Source organism: Colobus angolensis, unplaced genomic scaffold (assembly GCF_000951035.1).
Source record: "Colobus angolensis palliatus isolate OR3802 unplaced genomic scaffold, Cang.pa_1.0 Scaffold101, whole genome shotgun sequence".
NCBI classification, from domain to species: Eukaryota; Metazoa; Chordata; class Mammalia; order Primates; family Cercopithecidae; genus Colobus; species Colobus angolensis.
The window spans coordinates 2,728,669-2,745,154 of record NW_012111031.1 but is presented as its reverse complement, the minus strand read 5'-3'; the positions used below and the strand labels follow the sequence as shown (position 1 = coordinate 2,745,154).

Below are 16,486 nucleotides of genomic sequence, written 5' to 3'. Positions count from 1 at the left end.
TCGATCTCCTGACCTCGTGATCCGCCCGTCTCGGCCTCCCAAAGTGCTGGGATTACAGGCTTGAGCCACCACGCCCGGCCCATCAGAGTTCTTGAGTGACAAAGTCATCATGGCTCACTACAGCCTTGACCTCCCCAGGCTCAGGCAGTCCTCCTACCTCAGCCTCCTGAGTAGCTGGGACTACAGGTGTGCACCACCACGTCCCACTAATTTTTTTCTATTTATAGTAGAGATGGGGTTTCTCCATGTTGACCAGGCTGGTCTTGAACTCCTGGGCTTAAGCGATCCTTCTACTTCAGCCTCCCAAAATGTTGAGATTGCAGGCATGGGCCACTGCACCTGACCGTAGCCTCTTTTTATGAGAAAAGTATACTCATATTTATATTTGGAAATTTTATAAATAAGTGTTTCAAATGTATGTTCCACTTGACCTAGTAATTCCTCTTAAAGGAATGTATTTTAAAATAATAATCAGGAATTTCGTCAAGGATTTATATATGAGGATGTTCATTAAAGTAGTAACGTAGAGACAAATTGGAAACAAACATTTTCAACATTAAATGATTTATAGGGCTGGCGTGGTGGCTCACACCTGTAATCCCAGCACTTTGGGAGGCCAAGGTGGGTGGATCACTTGTGGTCAGGAGTTTGAGACCAGCGTGAACAACATAGTAAAACCCCATCTCTGCTAAAAATACAAAAATTAGCTGGACTTGGTGACACATACCTGTAATCCCAGCTACTTGGGAGGCTGAGGCACGAGAATCGCTTGAACCTGGGAAGCAGAGGTTGCAGTGAGCCAAGGTCATGCCACTGCACTCCAGCCTGGGCAATAAAGCGAAACTCTGTCTCTCAAAAAAAAAAAACTCTAAATAAATTATAGTACATCCTTTCACCTGTTAGACTCTGAAATCCAAAAGCTTCCAGACCCATCTGATTGATGAAGCGCTATGAAAACAGGCATTCTCATTTATTGCTGAAGGAACTGACACAATGGAGAACAATGTGGCAATATTAATGAAATAACTAATCCATTAGCCTTGTAACCTAGCACTCCCATTTCTGGGAATATGTTCTGCAACAATATCTTTACATGTATGAAATTGTTATTCATACAATAAAATTCATAAGTAATCTTAAAGATTATTACAATAACATTAGTTATTAAAAGATCACTGTATAAGTTTACTGTATATGTTCTAAAAGATAACTGTGTAAGTTAACTAGTCCACTATTGTGGTCTAGCCTATACTACATGTTATGGAAAAAAGTCCATTATTGCAGGCTAGGTAATTAAATTGTGGACTTACACAAAGAATTACTCTACAGTTGGAGAAAGGATGAGGAAGCTGCATATCTGCACGTCCTGTGTGGTAGCCACTAGCTACATGTGGCTGTTTAAATTTGAATTAATCAAAATTAGATTAAATGTAAAAATTCAGTTCTTTGGTCATGCAAGCTACATTTAAAAGTGCTCAGTAGCCACATATGCCTACTGGCTACCATATTGGACAGCACAGGTATAGACCATTTCTGTCAATGGAGAAAGTTTTTTTGGATGGCACTGCTTTATATAGTGTATTAGTCCGTTTTCACGCTGCTGATAAAGACATACCCAACACCGGGCAATTTACAAAAGAAAGAAGTTTAATGGACTTACTGTTCCACATGGCTGGGGAGGCCTCACACTCATGGCAGAAGGCAAGCAAGAACAAGTCACATCTTAACATGGATGGTGACAGGCAAAGAGCTTGTGCAGGGAAACTCCCCCTTATGTTACCATCAGATCTCATGAGACTTATTCACTATCACGAGAACAGCACAGGAAAGACCTGTCCCCATGATTCAATTACCTCCCACCAGGTCCCTCCCACAACACGTGGGAATTCAAGATGAGATTTGGGTAGGAACACAGCCAAACCATACCATACAGTAAATACAACATGTCTCTAAAATACCTGTATTATAATACGTAACAGACATCTAAAGATAGAACATACAATGTAAAACAAAACTCAGATTATTTGTGAAAGTTTAAAACCTGATTTCCAAACACATGGAAGCTTTTCACAGATTTTTTTTTTTTTTTTTTTTTAAGACAGAATCTCACTCTGTCACCCAGGCTGGAGTGCAATGGTGTGATCATGGTTCACTGTAGCCTCAACCTCCCAAGTCCAAGTGGTCCTCCCACCTCAGCCCCCAAAGTAGCTGGCACTACAGGCATGCACCACCACACTTGACTAATTTTGTTTACTTTTTGTAGGGATGAGGTTTCACTGTGTTGCCCAGGCTGATCTTGAGCTCCTGAGCTCAAGCATTCCTTCCGCCTTGACCTCTCAAAGTGCTGGGATTACAGTTGTGAGCCATCACACCCTGCTGACATTTTTTTTAGATTGATAACCGCCCCATTTTCTCCTGTCAGTTTGCCATTTTTTCAGATGTATCAATATGATTGCGAGGTAGATCACATATTATGGAAAGAATTCAGTTCGTACTATTGTTGAAGGCAAACAGTATAAAGGATTCTTAATGAATTAATAAGTTTTCAGCCAGCCTTTGTTTTTGGCATGTAAAGAGCTTGATCCCAGCATGCCTGAAGAAATAACCTTCTTCAGTGCTTTATTGATTACATGCTCTAAATCAACTCTAAATTTGCTAGGTGCTATGAAATACCTAACAGAAAGTTACAGCTGTAATCACAGCTTCCTGGAGTATTCTGAAATCAGGTATAAGGCAGACCTGGTGCATGCCTGTACCAGCTATTTGGGAAACTGAGGCAGGAGGATCACTTGGGGACAAGAGTTCAAGGCTGCTGTGTGCTGTGATCACACCCTGTGAATGGCCACTGCACTCCAGCCTGGGCAACATAGCAAGACCCCATCTCTGAGAAAAGTTTTAAAAATAGATAACAATGTTTGTATGGCTGCAGAACATCTTAAAATGTGTATCTTAGAGTCTGGCTTATTTTAATATTGTCTAAGAAGATAGGAAATAATTATAGTTTTTTTTTAAATGAGTTGAACTATAAATCTGAGATGCTAATGAATGATTTATTTTAACAGAACGGAAAATAAGGAAATTCTCTCTCTTGAAGATAAAGTTGTAGACTTTAGAGAAAAAGACTCATCTTTTAATTTATCTTACCAAAGTCATGACTGCTCTGGTGCTTGTCTGATGAAAATGCCACTGAACTTGAAGGGAGAAAACCCTCTGCAGCTGCCAATCAAATGTCACTTCCAAAGACGACATGCAAAGACAAACTCTCATTCTTCAGCACTCCATGTGAGTTATAAAACCCCTTGTGGAAGGAGTCTACGAAACGTGGAGGAAGTTTTTCGTTACCTGCTTGAGACAGAGTGTAACTTTTTATTTACAGATAACTTTTCTTTCAATACCTATGTTCAGTTGGCTCGGAATTACCCAAAGCAAAAAGAAGTTGTTTCTGATGTGGATATTAGCAATGGAGTGGAATCAGTGCCCATTTCTTTCTGTAATGAAATTGACAGTAGAAAGCTCCCACAGTTTAAGTACAGAAAGACTGTGTGGCCTCGAACATATTATCTAACCAACTTTTCCAGCATGTTTACTGATTCCTGTGACTGCTCTGAGGGCTGCATAGACATGTGAGTAGAAAAACATAGCATTTCAAAAAATCTTCTGAATGTAAGGACACTTGTTAAGAAGTCTTGTTATGTATTAATTTATCTATCTAAAACCTGTTTGAGAGTCTACAGTAAGACTGGGCATGGTGGCCCACGCATATAATTCCAGCACTTTGGGAGACCAAGGTGGGAGGCCAGCTTGAGCACAGGAGTTTGAGACCAGCCTGGGCAACATGGCAAAACCCCATCTTTACAAAAAAAATTTTAAAATTCGCTGGGTATGGTGGTGTGTACCTATAGTCCAACTACTCTGGAGGCTGCAGGAGGAGGTCTGCTTGAGCCCAGGAGGTCAAGGATGCAGTGAGCTGTGATCACACACTGTATCAGAGGCCTGGACAACAAAGCAAGACCCTGTCTCCAGAAAAAAGTAAAAAGGTCTACAATGGGAAAATGAGCTCTCACTAGCAGTAGGGAGAAAAGCTTCTAATTATTTGCCAAATACGGTAATTTGAAAGTTACTTCTTCCGAGGATGCATATTTCCTTTAATCTAGTTCTAATACATTAAGAGATCACCAATAGCATTATAACAAATGATATTTAACAGTGCCAGACACTGTGACAAGTACTTTACATTCATTCTCTTAATCTTCACAAAAACCCATGAGGTAGATAATATCTCAGTGTTATACATGAGGAAGTTAGGCCTCAGAGAAGTCAATTTGGAGAGATCATAGAACAAATTGTGGAGACAGGATTTGAACCCATGTTCTTAACCATTGGGTTATATGTTGCATTTTACTTTTAAAAATCATTTGCTGACTAATGTGATGCTTATAACTAGTGTTTTCTTGATCGTAGTATAGTATTAATATCCCATTAAAAAATGAAAACATGTTCTAATATATTAAGACTTTGAAAACCATTTTCAGGGTATGTAGTACACATACATTTGTAGGAATACAGATGTAGAGTGATGTTGCATTATATGTACATTTAATGCAAATTTAGCTACCCATACTTGGCAAAAAAAGAATAAGAGAATGATAAATAATTTAAATAGCATAATAATAGTTTTCACCATCCTCTCAGTTAATTGGAGTGTAAAATGAGAGCTATATCTACTGTTACCTCAGTTTGGCTCAGTTCCTTGAGGCCTCTCATAGAGAAAACCTCTCACTGCACTGTTTTATTCTGTTTAAAAATATGTATTTTGTTTTGTAAAGATTACCTCTAAATGTAACCCAACTACCTCATCTGGGGACTTGGCTCTCCAAAGGAATAGAAACAGGTACCTACCTGCACAAGACTGGGAACTAGGCCAGTATCTCACAGGGCCTGGAACTGTATTAATGAAGACCTTGTTAACAGCTGTAAAACCAATAGGGTCAGAGCCAAAGCGTTGGAGAAGGCACCCAACGTAGAGCAGCACAAAGGACTAAACCCCACAGAAGGTATGATTTCAAACAAACATTTAAAGCACCCACACAACAATGTTTAGGACCATGAAGGCAGCATGAATCCCGACAAGTAGAGAGAATTCACACCTGAGGAATCAGAGATAAATGTTGAATCTAATTAAAAGGGATTTTAAAACAGGTATAATTAAACTGTCCCAAGAGGCTGGGCACAGTGGCTCGTACCTGTAATCCTAGCTCTTTGGGAAACTAAGGTAGGAACATTATTTGAGCCCAGGAGTTCGAGACCAGCCTGGGCAGCCTAGCGAAACCCCATCTCTACAAAAATACAAAAGTTAGCCCAGCATGGTGGGACACACTTGTAGTCCCAGCTACTCGAGAGTCTGAGGTGGGAGGATCACTTGAGTCCAGGGAGGTCGAGGCTGCAGTGAGCCGAGATTGCGCCACTGCACTCCAGCCTGGGCAACAGAGTGAGACCCCTTCTCCAAAAAGAAAAGAAAAACTATTAATTGTATATGAAGTGAGCAATACCTAATCCTGTAGAAAAGTTAAAAGGAATTAACTAGATTTGTATATAGCATGGATGGGTCTCAAAAACATTATACTGAACAAAAAAAAGCAAGTTATAGAATAATACCTATAGTAAATTTTTTTACAATGAAAAATACACAATGTATTGTTTGTGGATACATGTGTATATAAAAGCATAAAGGATGCCACACTAAATCTCTTGAGAGTTTAGTTATATCTGTAATGCTTTACTTTTTAACTTTTTTTAAGAAGACCATGTATATGTGGTGTATATGTGGTGTGTATATTTTAAATTATATATACAGGGAAAATAACTAGATAAAATGCTGACAACTAATTCTGGATAGTGAAAATATGGATGTTTATTATCTGTATTTTTCTGTACTTTTTAAACTTTGCACACAAAATCACATGGAAAAAACAATTACAGATTTTCATATCTGTAAACAGAATCCAAATTAATGAATTTGTTGATTGTTGTCATTGTTCTTTTCTCTTGCAAACAAGCAGCCACCATTCTGATGTGTATGAATTTACAGAGAAAATACAGAAGAGAATCGTAGAGGAAAAGACCTTAAAGTCACTTGTTCAGCAAAGGAAACTAAGATCCAGAGATTTTAACCAGCTCACCAGCAGTCACTTACCTAGTTATACAGCTAGAGTCCCCACGTTCCTTACTTTGTATCAAATTATGGTTCCCTATCAAATTAGTTAATCATCTGAATAGAGGGGAAAGTACATAAAGTTTTATGGTTGCAAGCTTCCTGCCTCACAACAACAGTATGAAAAAAGGATTCAATAATAGTAGCCAGATACCCAGCGTCAATCTCCCCAGTCTGTTTCTGTGTCACTGGAGTGAAAGAGAACTTAAGACATCTGCAAAACTACATCCTTACAATTTGACATATTTAAGTTTATCCATTGTAAAAGAGCAGAACTAGCAGAATTCTCACAAACAAGCTTCTGTGCTGAACAGGGAAATTAAAGGAATTGATTTTGAAAAGCTAAACTCATATAGTTAAGTATTTCATGAGCAAATAGAGATGCAGTGCAGTTTATAATTATTTATAAATTTTGGGAGGTATTGTCCTTCAAAGAGATCTGTGTAGGGAAAAAGCTCATAGTGTTCATGAGCCAAACTATTCTAAATGCTATTGCATCTTTTATTACATCATTTACACATTTTATCAAGACAGTCTCTTGACTTAACTTGGTGCTTTTTCATTCTTTCTCCAACCATTGCCTTCCTTTTAGAACAAAATGTGCATGTCTTCAGTTGACAGCAAGGAATGCCAAAACTTCCCCCTTGTCAAGTGACAAAATAACCACTGGATATAAATATAAAAGACTACAGAGACAGATTCCTACTGGGTAAGGTACCTTGAGGATTTGTTGCAGGGTGTGTATATCTTTGAAGGTGGGTACCTTTTATTGTGGTCTAAAATCATATAGATGTTAAATCTGGTTTAATTTGGTTCCAATACCAAAAATCTAAATTATTAAGGAATAAAAATCCTGTATATTGTTCATGGAAATGGTAGTCAGAGACCACACATACATCATGCAGAGTGTACTCGAACACTCATCTGCTTTGAGACTGGCTCTTACCCCTGTAGGATCAGCCTACTTTGGGCAGCCATTTCTCCATTTAAAAATACGCTGTCTAGAACTCATTTGAGAATTGGGAATTTTCAACCTTTCAAGGTACTGACTCACTTTATCTTCACAAAGCAGCTCTATAAGGGAGGTACTGTCATATAATCTCCATTTTAAAAATGCAAAGATAAAGCAAAGAGAAGTTAAATAACTCATCCAAGATAATACAGCTAGTAAATGTGGAAGCTGTGATGGGAACCCAGGCACCCTATCTCTAAGAGCTTTCACATTTAGCCTGCTTCCCTCAGTAGTTGTCAGTGCCAGTGAAGTGGCAATAAACTGCTTTTTGCTTTATGAGGTGTCTCATTTTCTCTTTTGCATATTTTGTTGACAGCATTTATGAATGCAGCCTGTTGTGCAAATGTAATCGACAGTTGTGTCAAAACCGAGTTGTCCAACATGGTCCTCAAGTGAGGCTACAGGTGTTCAAAACTGAGCAGAAGGGATGGGGTGTACGCTGCCTAGATGACATTGACAGAGGGACGTTTGTTTGCATTTATTCAGGTAAAGCAAAGGTTTATTTTAAAATTATTCTAGGGTAGGATCCTCTTTTCTGAATATCCATTTTCCTAGCCAGGGCCATTGAGAGCTTACAACAAGGTAAAGAGTAACAGTATCTAAAAGGAACATCAGAGAAAGGCAGATGAACCGGGAACTTGAGCACTAAAGAGATGAGATGCTTAAGAGGTACTTTCTTCCAGAAAAGAAAGGTTCAGAGATGACACTTGGGTTTTTGTGTGAGAGCTTGTTATGTCCAAGGCACGTTTGTTTTGTCCGCATGGCTACAGGTACTTTGGGGTAAGGGAAGAAAACTTTTTAAAAGTAAAAAAACTAGATGACTAGTAAAGTCAAGGTAAAGATTACCAGTCAAAAACTTTCTTATTCAATGTTTTGAGCTGTTATTAGAATTTAACAAGTTAATTATATAATATCTGCATGTTATAATTCAGTCAGTGACTTTAGGCAACTCACTTTATTTTGGGGACTGCAGAGAGTTGTCCATGCCTCAGAGCAAAACTTCCCGAGCAGTGTGTTACAGTCATGCAATTACTGATTCTTTAGGGCCACAGCCCCCAGGACCAAACACATCAGTCTTCGGTAGTCTTACACATTTACCTCCAGCATGTCAGGCAAAACCCCTTATTTTCTGTGCACATCCTTATGTGAGAAAGTTTGGGAAACATGGCTTTAGAGCCAGTCTAAAGGAATTGTTCTTGACTTAGTTTTAGCAGCTAGGCAGCAGGGAACAGAACAACCAGGTTCTGAAAATTACTCATCTGAAAAAATCAGATTTATCTGTTTACATGACCAAGTGCTTAAAAAAGAGAAGAAAAGAAATGTCAGGTTCACATCAGAGAGGGCAAGAAAAAGCTTGCAGAGTTATCTGAATTCAGAGTAGTCACACATATGGATCCCTGCCACTCCGCACTTAGAGATCCACATTCTACACACCTGCCTAGACATTCATCTCTCATACTTCTCAAAATAACTGTTGGATGAAAGCTACCTGTAAAATGCCAAGCGATGTCCAGAAAGTATCATTGGTTTTATCGTTGTTGCTAGAAAGTATACCTAAGATATGTCTCCGACCTAATGATGGGTAAGAATATCCTGCTATTAATTTGGACTTGGCAATTATAATATTGGATCCCTTGAAAGAAAATGCATAAACTTTAAGATTTTAGTGTTATGCAGAACTTAATATGACAACACTAGGAACATATCACCACATATTTAAATAGGTACTTTTGTTAAAAATTGTAAGTTTCAGATGATAAAGCCTTTTTAACTAGACATAAAAGCTATAATTTTATGACTAGAGGTCATCTCTAATTTTCTAGGGTACTTTCTGATCCATATCTTTGTTTTGGATCATTGTAGCGAAATCTCTTCTCTTTTGTATTTTACCAAAACAGACAGATGGGTTTTTTAGATACCCTGTTTTTTCATATACTGGAAGATAAGAAATATCACATTGGTCTTTGTCTAGCAACAGTTTTGTAGGATGAGTTAATGTGTTTATCTTCATTGTAGAACGTATGGGTTCTTTAGTCATGGAGTAGAAATAGAGATGTCTATTTATTGTTAGCAATTATCTTCTGTGTTGTTCAAACTCTTTAACATTTTCCTTTTAGGAAGATTACTAAGCAGAGCTAACACTGAAAAATCTAATGGTATTGATGAAAATGGGAACGATGAGAATACTATGAAAAACATATTTTCAAAAAAGAGGAAATTAGAAGTTGCGTGTTCAGATTGTGAAGTTGAAGTTCTCCCATTAGGATTGGAAACACATCCTAGAACTGCTAAAACTGAGAAATGTTCACCAAAGTTCAGTAATAATCCCAAGGAGCTTACTATGTAAGTAACAGCTGGAGAACCCAGAGTAAATCTAAATTATCAATCAGTTGGTTCATTTTGCTTCCCCTCTTTCTTTCTTTTCTCCTCATTTGTATTTATCATTTTGCTTCAAAGTTGTTAAGTCTAACACTTTGAGAAATCCAGGACATTTAAAAATGTAGCCAATGTACTATCCTCAGTGTTCCAGTTCTGGAATTTTACCTTATATGACTTCAGTCAGGTTTTTTTATGGATGTCATAAGTTTTGCTATTTTTTAAAATTTTCTATCATTTTATCTGCAAAGTTTTCATAGGTTCTCTTCCTTTTTTAAATGTACTTCAAAAATTATTTAAAGTATGATTATATTTACTTTCTCTGGGGAAAGGAGTAAACATATATTTCTTACTTAGGTTAATTTCTAATAATTAAGGATATTTATGTAATAATGGATATTATCTATACTTCAATAAAGAGAATGAAAAGAATATTTAGTGATACAAAATAATTTTTTTTTCCTTTTTTAGGGAAAGGAAATATGATAATACTTCAGGAATTTGGTATCATTCAGTTATTGGAGATCCTGAATCCAAGACAGCCATTTTTCAACACAATGGGAAAAAAATGGTAAAAACTACAAAATGTAGATGGGACCCTTCTTTTCTTTTTTAATTTTTTTTTTTTTTTTTTAACACAGAGTCTCACTCTTTCATCCAGGCTGGAGTGTAGTGGCACAGTCACAACTCACTGCAGCCACAATCTGGGCTCGAGTAATCCTCCTCCCTCAGTCTCCCAAATAGCTGGGACTACAGGTGCACAGCACCATGCCTGGCTCTTACTTAGTAGAGATGGGGTCTCACTATATTGCCCAGGCTGGTCTCTAACTCCTGAGCTCTAGCAGTTGTCGTGCCTCAGCCTCCCAAAGTTCTGGGATTATAAGCGTGAGCCACCACACCCAGCTGATGGGGCCCTTCTGAGATATAAACTATTGCCTTTCTATCCTTTACTTAGCTCAAAATGTTTGTGTTACTTTATAGTGTGTAGAATTTCTTTTATTGTTTTGGAATGGTGGACTGCGGAAATGCTAGGACCATGTTCTATTTACTTAGTATCATCCACGGCAGTTGGCGTGTTTCCAGCTTGGCTGTATGAGGAGATTGCTGGTCATGATCTGACAGTGTGCTCCACTGAGACCGATAGGTATCCCATTCTGAGAATTTGTGGGAGAAGCTAAAGTGTTCAGGAGTTAATAGTAATATATAAGAAAAAGGACAGAGTAATTTAGGTGAAGGAGAACAAGGTTTTTGTTTTGTTTTGAGATGGAGTTTTACTCTTGTTGCCCAGGCTGGAGTGCAATGGTGCGATCTCAGCCTACTGCAACCTCTGCCTCCTGGGTTCAAGCGATTCCCCTGCTTCAGCTGCCTGAGTAGCTGGGACTACAGGTGTGTGCCACCACGCCCAGCTGATTTTTGTATTTTTTGGTAGAGATGAGATTTCACCATGTTGGCCAGGCTGGTCTCAAATTCCTGACCTCAGGTGATCCACCCACTTTGGCCTCCCAAATTCCTGGGATTAGAGGCATGAGCCACTGTGCCCAGCTGAAGGTTTTAAGATGTATGAAAAAGAAGAGATGCAATCTTAGGAAAGGAAAAATCATCCAGAAAACAATATTTTACATTGTAGCCTCTGAGGGTACCCTTTGCATTGTGAACTAAGATTAGTCAGAGACTGAAACATAGAAGCAGAGAAAGAGAAAAGAGAACAGAGAGAGACATAATGGTAGCTTACTTTAGGGCTTGTTGATGAAAAGTAAAAACTCTTCTCTAGGTGTTGTGCAAATATTTGCCCTCTGCCTGGTAATGGTACAGTAGCTACCTCAGGGTCAGAGAATTATGAAAAGATTGGCCATGGTGTCACACAGACCGAGGTTTAACCTCCAGCTCTGCTGCCTGCTAGCTGGGTGGTATCTCCATACATACATTTCTTTTATCTGTAAAAAGATAATAGTATATGTTTCTGAGTTAGGAGGATTAAATGAGATAAACATCAGCAACTTGCTTAGCATAATGCTTGGCATCCAACTAAGTGCTCAATACATGTTGGCCATTCACATACTGAGAACTTTCATCATAATAATATGGTCAATGTGGATTGAACACTTAGTTGGTTGCCAAGCATTGTGCTGAGCATATACCCCTCTTTTAAAGTTATCATTACTACTTAAAGTGACTGCAGTGTCTACAATGCGTAAGCACTATCAAATTCGTTAACCTTTCTTTGAGGTAGAGAGTAGCCAATGAGTGTTTTTCATCTTTACACAACTTACAGTTGAAGCCAAATTTGTAATCTAGTAATAACACTTTCTCAGTACTGAGGATGATTAGAATTGAGGGATACAGACAGATGCATTAAGATTTTAATTCCCAAAGAATTTCTTGACAGTCTTTATAACTGTGGCTTAATAAAGCACCTAGAAGTAGTACACAGTCAAAGGGGATGACACATTTTGGCTCCATTAGTCTAAAGACTCCTTATGATATCAGCTTTGAGGCTTTCAAAACGAATCTAGTACATATGGCCTATGATGATTGACACTTGATGAAAGAGGCCTAACTGCTAAATACTTTTGCCTGACCTGGAAAGTAAAGACATCTTCCTTGTTTTTTTAAGGAATTTGTTTCCTCGGAGTCTGTCACTCCAGAAGATAATGATGGATTTAAACCAACCCGAGAGCATCTGAACTCTAAAACCAAGGGAGCACAAAGTAGGCTTTGTTTCTTCTGTGAATGCCTACCTCTTCTGCCTGTTTCTCTGTCTCTTGCTCAATACCTGTAGCTCATTTTCTTAGATTCCATAATAAACATGCTGCATTTGTCAGAAAGGTTACAACTTGTCTACATAAGACATCAGCAAACTATTGTTTGTGGGCCAAATCTGGCCCTCTACCTGTTCAGTATGGCATGTGAGCTAAGAATGATTTTTACATTTTTAAATAGTTGAAAAAAATCAGAAGGTGATAACATTTTGATACTTGAAAATTATATGAAATTACAATTTTAGTGTCCAGAAATAAAGTTTTGGCCAGGTGCAGTAGCTCACGCCTGTAATCTCAGCACTTTGGGAGGCCAAGGCAGGAGGAGGGCTGCTTGAGGCCAAGAGTCTGGGCAGTGTAGCAAGATCTTGTCTCAACAACAACAAAAAAATAGCCAGGTGTGGTGGTGCACACCTGTGGTCTTAGCTACTCAGGGGGCTGAGGTGGGAGGATTGTTGAGGTCAGTAGTTTGAGGTTACAGTGAACTAGGATTGTGCCACTGCACTGCAGCCTGGGCAATAGAGCAAGACCCTGTCCCAAAAAAAAATAAAATGTAAGTTTTATTGGAATACAGCCAGTTTGCATTACACATTGTCTGCTTCAACATTACAACAAGAGTTGAATAATCACAATAGAGACCACATGGCCAGCAAAGCCTAAAACATTTGCTATTTTGCCTTCTACAGAAGAACTTCGCTGGCCTCTGGTCTAATTGCCAGTAGTGACTTGATGCATGGCAAGAGGGGTGAGCTGGACAACTCTGACCCTCTGTGGTGTACAGGTGTTGTCCATGGCTTTGGAACCATTGTGCAAAGCAGCCACTTTCAAACTCTTTGTAGATGGCTTTAAAAATAAACACACATCACTCTCCTGCAGTTGCCTAGCCAATACTGCCACAGAGCATACTCAGCATGACTCTGGCAAAAGGCTAAAATATTGCCACCCTGAGTCCTTGTGTTTCAGAGTTACTAGTCCTTGCCGTAGTTAATATTACAACTGAACAAACCTTATTTTTGGTACTTTTGCATTTCACTGTGTCCTTCACAAGGCGACATTGCTGAGACATGTCCATTTGTGAAGAATTGGTGAGCCACTGCTGCCTCTTCTCCCCTGCAACCCCAGCTCTCCACCTAATATTAAAGGATGGAGATTGGAGGAGACATGGCAGTTCCTTGATAGAAAAGGTTTATCGAGAAAGGGGATTTTGTGTATTATATTTATTTTATCACGCATGTGAACCACAATGCATACCGTTGCTTTTGGTTCTTTTGCCCTTTTCATTGAGTACTACAGTATATATAGTGGGTACTCCAAAAGTCAAAAGCTACGTACTTTTTGTATAAAAAAATCCAGAGTTGCATTATGGCTTACATGTAATCCATGATTAAAATATGAGTACATGTAGGAACAGCAGCCAACAACAACAGTGATGATTAAATTAAGAGCCTTAATTTTAAACAGGTATAATATCTTTGTGCCATTGAATTAGGTGGTCCAAGTAGCTTTGTGGCTCTTTTAAAATAAGTAATTTATACTTACTCCATCTGACATGCATTCATACCTTTTTTTTTTTTTTTTAAGAGAGACAGCGACTCGTTCTGTCACCCAAACTGGAGTGCAGTGGTGGGATCATAGCTCCCTGTACCTTCCAGTTCCTGGACTCATAAAACAGTCCTCCCACCTCAGTCTCCTGAGCAACCAGAACTACAATCACACACCCCCTTGTTGGCTAATTTCTTTTTTTTTTTAATTTTTTTGTAGAGATGGGGTCTCACTTTGTTGCCCAGGCTGGTCTTGAATTCTTGGCCTCAAGCATCCTCCTGCCTTGGCCTCCCAAAGTGCTGGGATTACAGGCGTGAGCCACCAAGCCCAGCTATATTCATACTTTTGAATACTTTCAAAAAACTATTTTCCTTATTGGATAAGAAAAACGATTAAGCAGTACATCTGCTTTTAAAGGATTATTGTTTACAAAAGTGTAATTATTGAATGGTCATCTAGTAAAACACCAAACACTAATATGTGCAAAACCCCCAGCAATACAGTTGTCACTGCTGGGACTTGTGGAAGGTGACTCTGTCAGGGTTAGGCCTTTTATTGGCAGTGTAAAGGCCTAGAGTGCCTCCAAAACACCCACTCTGTTACATTTGTTTAGAATATACTTAAGTGCAGATTCCAGAATTAAAGAGAAGAAAGTCAGTTTATTAAGAGTAGAGATTAAATATCGTAATGAAGAAACAAGATGTAGATTCATAAAAAGGCATTTTTACGTAGTATAGAGAAGGCAGACTTTGGGATTCAAACATTTCTGGGTTTGTTACCCCAGTTCTCATTATTGTGGGTCAGATGAATTTCTTAATCTCTCAGAGACTCAAGGTTTCCTTTATATAATTAATACTACCTGCCTAACACATTGTAAGGATTGATAATTAAAGCACCTAGCGTCTAATTAGTGTTGTTAATTTCAACACTATTGCTCAGCAAGTATATTTCCTGATGTTTCCTTCCAAAATATCTATTAGGGGACTCAAGTTCAAACCATGTTGATGATTTTGAAGATAATCTGCTGACTGAATCAGATGTGATAGATATAACTAAATGTAGAGAAGAAACTCCACCAAGGAGCAGATGTAACCAGGTGACCACATTGGATAATCAGAATATTAAAAAGGCAATTGAGGTTCAAATACAGAAACCCCAAGAGGGACGATCTACAGCATGTCAAAAACAGCAGGTCTTTTGTGATGAAGAGTTGCTAAGTGAAACGAAGAATACTTCATCTGATTCTCTAACAAAGTTCAACAAAGGGAATGTGTTTTTATTGGATGCCACAAAAGAAGGAAATGTTGGCCGCTTCCTTAATGTGAGTATAAGGGCTGAGATTCCTATTTCTGAACAACTGTTTTTCTATGCTACTTAACATAATTATGAGGAAAATAAGATAAACAGACTCTAAAGTCAGACCATCTGGTTAGAATTCCAGTCCTCCACTTCTATACTGTTGAATGTTTTACTTGACCTCTGATACATCATTTTCTACCTCTGTAATGTGGGGACAAATGATAACTGTCTCAGGATGTTATGAGAATCTAATGAATTAAAATAAAGTGCTTAGAACAGTGCCAGCACATAGTAAACATTTGCTTTTTAAAAACTGTAAGAAATGGTGTATAAGAAAAGTATTTAAATATATCAAATTTAAATAAGCTCATTTACCTGAGTTGAAAAAAATGTATGGATAGGAAGTTATCAGTGAAATTAAATGTTGGCAGATATGTCCAAAGAATACTGCAGGGATTTAATGGTGTATTAATATGGAAAGATTGCCACAATATACTGTTTTTTTGGGGTTGGTTGGTTTGTTTTGAAATGGACTCTAACTTTGTCACCAGTGGCACAATCTTGGCTCACTGCAACCTCCACTTCTGGGGTTCAAGTGATTCTCATGCCTTAGCCTCCTGAGTAGCTGAGATTACAGGCATTAATGAATCCCATGATGAATGTGCGGAGCTGGCAGCTAGTGGGCAACAGAGCAATACTGGAATAGTGCTAATATGAGGAAATGGTATCATCTTTTTAGAAGCCTTGAAACGAAGGTACATAATGGCTGTCTTCAGCAGCAAAACTCGTTGCTTACAATATCTCCTCTCCAAAAGGCTTGTTTGTTACAGTGAAGTAAACATTAGGTTCTGTACATCTTCATGTTAAACTTACTTTGTGAAAACTTTTAGTTAAAAAAAAAAAGCCATACCTTGAGAAATACTGTGCTCCCCTTCCCATGCCCCCACTCCACCTTCTCTCTTTAGGTCATCATTTTTATTCTTTTTTTTTTTGAAACTGAGTCTTGCTCTTTCGCCAGGCTGGAGTGCGGTGGTACGATCTCGGCTCACTGCGATCGCTGCCTCCTGGGTTCAAGCGATTCTCCCCATCCGCCTCCTGAGTAGCTGAGATTACAGGTGTGCACCACTATGCCTGACTAACTTTTGTATTTTTAGGAGAGATACAGTTTCACCATGTTGGCCAGGCTGGTCTCAAACTCCTGACCCCAAGTGATCTGCCCGCCTTGGCCTCCCAAAGTGCTGAGATTACAGGTGTGAGCCACCGCACCTGGCCTTATTTCTCCCGCCCCCC

General features: G+C 38.6%; 1 protein-coding gene across 1 annotated transcript in view; it reads left to right on the top strand.

The window, feature by feature from the left end:
• SETDB2 (SET domain, bifurcated 2) overlaps positions 1–16,486 on the top strand; it is a 51,100-nt gene that overhangs the window by 32,033 nt on the left and 2,581 nt on the right. The window contains exons 7-13 of the mRNA XM_011940523.1: positions 3,063–3,623; positions 6,804–6,920; positions 7,540–7,709; positions 9,341–9,566; positions 10,071–10,170; positions 12,214–12,307; positions 14,878–15,256. Coding sequence (XP_011795913.1) covers positions 3,063–3,623; positions 6,804–6,920; positions 7,540–7,709; positions 9,341–9,566; positions 10,071–10,170; positions 12,214–12,307; positions 14,878–15,256 — 1,647 coding nt within the window. The remainder of the gene's footprint in view (positions 1–3,062; positions 3,624–6,803; positions 6,921–7,539; positions 7,710–9,340; positions 9,567–10,070; positions 10,171–12,213; positions 12,308–14,877; positions 15,257–16,486) is intronic.